The sequence below is a fragment of the Halichoerus grypus genome, chromosome 6 (genome assembly GCF_964656455.1).
Source record: "Halichoerus grypus chromosome 6, mHalGry1.hap1.1, whole genome shotgun sequence".
In the NCBI taxonomy this organism is placed as follows: Eukaryota; Metazoa; Chordata; class Mammalia; order Carnivora; family Phocidae; genus Halichoerus; species Halichoerus grypus.
In genome coordinates, this window is record NC_135717.1 from 81,402,337 (window position 1) to 81,408,655 (window position 6,319).

Sequence of the window (6,319 nt, forward strand, 5' to 3'; positions counted from 1 at the left end):
CTTTCCACCTGTATGCCCCTGGGCAATTTAGTCACTCTCTGTATCTCATTTTGCTCACCTATGAAATGGAGATAGTAATAGTACCAAGAAGAGAAAATACGTTGCTGTAGAAATACACCAGTCAGTATTTGCAAAGTGCTAAGAGCGCTCCTGGGACATCACAGGAGCAAAGTAAGTATTGCTTCTTATTCTACTCCTGGGAGTCCTCCAGCCCTGGGATTGTGCAGCCTCCCTGGCCCGTACCCCTGCTCCCTGCACAAACCCCCTACACAAAGCTGCAGCTGCCAGCTCCAAGCTTCACCAGAAAGGAACAGCTCTTGCTGGGATCTCTTTCTTCCTCCTCCCCTTCTCCCTTACAGGTTTTAACAAAAGAGGTTTGTGAGAGCCAGAAGTTGTATGTCCTCAGGGCTAGGAGACCAGACAACGAATTTGTCCCAAGGGCCAGGACTTTCCGGACTGGGAATAGGCTGTCCCCAGGCAATGGCAGGGGGCAGCTGCCAGCTCTCAGCCTTTTGGTGGGTGTATAGGAAGATGGGAGGAGAGAGGTTTCTCCACCATGGGTCTGGAGGTATCTCCAGCTCTTTGTGTCTCTATTTCTATACATCCCCAAGGCCCATAGCTCTGCCCAGCCCCTTCCTGTCTGTAATTCTTCCCAAAGAAGAGACAAGAGTTAGTTACTCCTCCAAAGGAGGATTGTAAAAGGACTGTTATCTCATGTCTCTCATTCGTCCAACGCAAGGCAATTCATTTCCCCTGGAGTCCATTTGGCGTTCAGCGGGTTCCCAGGTGAACTGAAATCCACAGCTGTTCTCATCGGGTTGCCCTGGGAGTTTCGGCGCTCTCGGTACAACCTGTTCCTCCAGCCTCTCCGCTCCCTACTCCCTCCTTCCCTCCCTCCCTCGGCCAGGGCAGCTCCCTTCTCAGCCCCCCTTTCTCCCCTCGCCCCGGGCCCCAGCTGTGCCCTCCGGGGAGACACCCGCTGCCGCGATACCCGGGAGGGGAGGCGGGAGATGGAGGAGGGGAGGGGACCGGGCGCGGGGAGGGAAGAGGAGGGGGAGCCGCGCAGGGTGGAGGCCGAGCGCCGCCCCGCAGCCAGAGAGGGGCGGCTGAAGGTTGCATCTGCTGGAAGGAGGCTTTTGGCTGCTTGGTAACGGGCTGCCAGAACCGAGAGCGAGGCAGAGAGCAGGGCAGCAGCTTCTTGACGTCAGGACCGAGCCAGGGGATCGCGCCAGCAGCCCCAGCCTGCCCCATAGGGGGGCCGGCCGACGGCTGGAGAAGAGCCGGACGCGAGTCGCCCAGCTGGGCGTGAGTGGGGGGCGCGGACTCCGGTCGGCAGGGGCGCAGCATGCCCCCTGCCCCCTGGCCATGGAGATCGCCCTGGTGCCCCTGGAGAACGGCGGTACCATGACGGTCAGAGGAGGAGGTGAGGCCCGGACAGGCTGTGGCCAGACCATAGGGGGAGAGCTCCAGTGTCCCCCGACGGCTGGGCTCAGCGATGGATCCAAAGAGCCGGCGCCAAGGGCGCGCGGCACGCAGAGGGGAGTGGATCCGGGAGGGCGGCCTTTGCCACCGCTGCCCCAGGAGCCGCCGCAGCCTCGACGGCTGCCTCCCGAGGACGAGGAGGGAGAAGGAGACCCCGCCCTGGGCATGGCGGAGGACCAGGTGCTGGGCGCGGGGTCCCTTCACCACCAGCGCGTCCTTATCAACATCTCCGGGCTGCGCTTCGAGACGCAGCTGGGCACACTGGCGCAGTTCCCTAATACCCTCCTGGGGGACCCGGCCAAGCGCCTGCGCTACTTCGACCCCCTGAGGAACGAGTACTTCTTTGACCGCAACCGGCCCAGCTTCGATGGCATCCTCTACTACTACCAGTCCGGGGGTCGCCTGCGGAGGCCGGTCAACGTCTCCCTGGACGTGTTCGCAGATGAGATCCGCTTCTACCAGCTGGGGGACGAGGCCATGGAGCGCTTCCGAGAGGACGAGGGCTTCATTAAAGAAGAGGAGAAGCCCCTGCCCCGAAACGAGTTCCAACGCCAGGTGTGGCTTATCTTTGAATATCCAGAAAGCTCGGGGTCCGCGAGGGGCATCGCCATCGTCTCGGTCTTGGTCATTCTCATCTCCATCATCACCTTCTGCTTGGAGACCTTGCCTGAGTTCAGGGATGAACGGGAGCTGCTCCGCCATCCCCCAGTGCCCCACCAGCCTTCTGGGCCCTCCCGGGGCGCCAATGGCAGCGGGGCTCTGGCGCCTCCCTCTGGCCCTACGGTGGCACCTCTCCCGCCTAGGACCCTGGCTGACCCCTTCTTCATTGTAGAGACCACGTGTGTCATCTGGTTCACTTTCGAGCTGCTTGTACGCTTCTTCGCCTGCCCCAGCAAAGCAGAGTTCTCTCGGAACATCATGAACATCATTGATGTGGTGGCCATCTTTCCCTATTTCATCACCCTGGGCACTGAGCTGGCAGAGCAACAGCCAGGGGGTGGAGGGGGCCCCGGCCAGAACGGGCAGCAGGCCATGTCCCTGGCCATCCTCAGAGTGATCCGCCTGGTCCGGGTGTTCCGCATCTTCAAGCTCTCCCGCCACTCCAAGGGGCTCCAGATCCTGGGCAAGACCTTGCAGGCCTCCATGAGGGAGCTGGGCCTGCTCATCTTCTTCCTCTTCATTGGGGTCATCCTCTTCTCCAGTGCCGTCTACTTCGCAGAGGCTGACAACCAGGAGACCCACTTTTCCAGCATCCCAGATGCCTTCTGGTGGGCAGTTGTCACTATGACCACGGTAGGTTATGGGGACATGAGGCCTGTCACGGTGGGGGGCAAGATCGTGGGCTCGCTGTGTGCCATCGCTGGGGTCCTCACCATCGCCCTGCCTGTGCCCGTCATTGTCTCCAACTTCAACTACTTCTACCACCGGGAGACGGACCATGAGGAGCAGGCAGCTCTTAAGGAAGAGCAGGACAGCCAGAGCTATGGGACAGGGCTGGACAGCGGAGGCCCCCGGAAGACCAGCTGGAGCAAGGGGTCCCTCTGCAAGGCTGGGGTGTCCCTGGAGAATGCAGACGGAGCCCGAAGGGGCAGCTGCCCCCTGGAGAAGTGTAACCTCAAGGCCAAAAGCAATGTGGACTTGCGGAGGTCCCTCTATACCCTCTGCCTGGACACGAGCCGGGAAACGGATTTGTAAGGGGGAGCCTGGGCAGACTGGTGGTAGTGGGGTGGGGATAGCGGAGGCCTCCTGAGCCTGGGTATCTACTTTATACCACAGAGTATTTCAAGCCCACCTTGAAGTCTGTCCCTCTTCTTTCACTTCTTCTCTCCCTCCCTCCCTCCCTTGATCCCCCATTTTTCCTCTTATTTCCATGACACCAAGGGTTGCCTATTTTTAAAAAGTACCACGTTCCATGACGCAGGAGCTGTTGAAATGGTGAGCACTGTGAAATGGATGTATTTGTAGCCAGTTCCCTATACCCAGCAGAGGGATAACCCAAACAAAAATGACTTTAAATAGCCCAGATCCCAAGAGATTTTGTAACCCCCTCTATGTGTTCCAAATTTGCTTTACATATGATTTTATTTGTATGTAGGGGAAAATATTATTTTTATGGCCAGCAAGTGGATTTTTGTACTGTAGTTCAGATGGAGATATTTTGGATGCATTTTCCAGGAATGCTGTATTTATGGAAGAGAGAGTTATTGTGATGTTTTATTCTGTGATATTTATATTAGAGCCAGAGACCCTGGTTATGGCTGTTCTGGTTCCTGTGTCTATAAGCCTGTCTCTTTTCTGAGATGTGGTATCGGTGTTTTGCATCTAGGGCAAAGAATGTTCTGGAAGAAAGGCAAGACTGACCTTTTCTGTGCGCCTTAAACAATTCTTGTAACTTTCTTGAAAAACATTTTAATGATGTTGAAGAAAGACTTCTGATAATTCATTCTCTTTATTTTTATCCCAGGAAATAAAATGTTGTATGGTTGAGGCAAGTGTTAGTTGTTTTTTATGTTTGTTAGTTTTTGTTGTTGCTGTTTGAAATTTTAAAAAGGAGTCCTTCACTTGCTGTTTCTGGCTTTGAAATCAGAGCAAACACCACCTTGACTGGGGTGGATTACTTGGAAAAGTAATGATTTTTTTTTTTAAGATTTTATTTATTTATTTGACAGAGAGAGGCACGGCGAGACAGGGAACACAAGCAGTGGGGAGTGGGAGAGGGAGAAGCAGGCTTCCCGCTGAGCAGGGAGCCCGATGTGGGGCTCGATCCCAGGACCCTGGGATCATGACCTGAGCCGAAGGCAGACGCTTAATGACTGAGCCACCCAGGCGCCCCTGGAAAAGTAATGATTTGATTGTCAACTTCTTTTTGCTGGGCCCCCTCTGTGCATCACAGAGGGGTGACTTCTGTGTGTCTCAGTCTGTTTCTGACATGCTGCCTGATGGTGTGGTATCAGACGCAACTGTCAGCACAGTGTGTGGATGCAGCTAAAAGGCAACGGAAGATCAGACCCCCCACCGCCCCACTGCCGTCTCTTGGGGCTGCGTTTCTGAGTTATCCTTTAGGTCCTGCTTCACATGGCTCTCAACAGCTCTGTGAAACAAACCTGATTCTCCCAGATATGAAGCCTGTTCACAGAAGTGCAGCCCTGGTGTGAAAGTCATGGAGGAGGGAGGGAACAGTGCTTGGCTGTTAAACTCTCCCCCTCAACCGTGGGGTGGCAGAGGAGAATGCAGTGCCTTTCTGGGGGACAGAGGCAGAAAGAAGCCAAATGGAAGGATTTGCTTGTCCATGTTAAAGGCTAGTTTCTACAGATGGTGGCCTTGTGCTGAGTATATCCCCAAACTCAAAACAAATCTCTTGGGTCCCTGGCTGGTTGTGGTGAATATCACAGTAGGTATAACACTGGCTGCAATTTCTCTCTGGGGCTCCGGATTCCTGCTCTGGCTTTTGCTGCTAAATAAGCTAAATAATCCAAAGACATGTTGTCTTATATCCCCTCCAAGGTGGGCTGGTGACCCATACTCACGCCTCCCCCACGACAGCAGGGAGTTTAATTGTTGGTTCCGAGGGGCGCATCCGCATCTCCGTGGGATGAGGGAGGCTTTGCTAAATTGATGTCTGAGAACTGTGGATTTAAATAAGATGCCGACACATTAATAAAAGCCAGTGTCTGTGACTGCCTGGAGTCATTTCCAATCAGGAACTCTTAACAGCAAATCTGAGGCAGAAACAGAAGGACTGTGCAGGCAGAGCTCTGTTGTTTTTCATTACATGCTGAAGCAAAAGAAGAACAGAGATTATTTATTTATAATTTACAATCTGCCTAAAAGCAGGGCGTTTTGCCTGAGCTCAACTCCACAGTCTCACCTCCAAGCCCTCTTTGGCTTTAAAGCTCATGTGTGTAGTTCAGCACACACCTGGTGATTGGGACTGGATGCCCCTTCAGGCTCCACCCTCCCTTAAAGACAAAAAAGACGTCACCACCTATGACCTGAAAATCAGTTCCTTGAGGCTCAAATAGACAGCAACACACGGGTCTTAGATGTATACAGATGCCTATTAGATGTTGGTCCAAATAGAGCAAACTCATTCTTGAAATGTCCAGTAAGTGGCTTCAGTCTTAATACAAATCCTCAGGGAGAGAGGGAAGGAAAAGAGAGTTTCCATATTTTGCACAGGAGAAGGGGATCCTGCAAAGCAGGGTTACAAAGGGGATGAGGGCAGTTCTGGGGGGTTGGGTACCCTAATACCCTGACGCACCCTTGCATCCCAGAGTTCAGTGCCATGGTACCATGGCACCCACTACAAGGATTTCAATCTGTCTCCTCAGGGCACCTGTTGCCATGATTCTCAAAAAAGGCTGCACGGTTTCACTCCAGCCATCCTGGTTTGCCTGTTCACATGATTAGCAAAAAAGGAGCCTGAATGTCAAGGCTCTTACCTAGGCTATCTGAGATAAGGGGACCCTTCATCCTCTCCCACCCTCCCCTTCTCTGCTGTCATTGATTTTCCATAGCCTTTGCTTTCCTGAGGAGATTAGATCAAGTGGCCCCAGCCAAGCTTTTTATCCAGATGTTGTGTCTTGGCTCCCACAGCAGGAAACCAGCACTGGGCTCATAATCTACTAGTTCTGGCCACCACAGCTCAGAGAGCAGGTAATAACAAATATTATTCAATTAATATTCACTCTGTGTCATGCTCTTGTGGAAGGACAGCTTCCCTATTGCAAAGCATCTGGCCCCTCTTTTTCTCTACTTACTGGTTTCTTGTCTTGTCCATATGCTTCCTGAACTCTAAGCAATGACAGATTCAAAAAACAAATCTTTTCACATGCTT

The 6,319-nt window shown here is 53.4% G+C and overlaps 1 protein-coding gene across 1 annotated transcript; it reads left to right on the forward strand.

Moving 5' to 3' along the window:
• Positions 1-1,254: 1,254 nt before the first annotated feature.
• Positions 1,255-3,969, forward strand: KCNA5 (potassium voltage-gated channel subfamily A member 5). Its single transcript, XM_036094747.2, has one exon. The coding sequence runs from the start codon at positions 1,366-1,368 to the stop codon at positions 3,175-3,177; it is 1,812 nt and encodes a 603-aa protein (XP_035950640.1). The 5' UTR covers positions 1,255-1,365; the 3' UTR covers positions 3,178-3,969.
• The last annotated feature ends 2,350 nt before the right edge of the window (positions 3,970-6,319 follow it).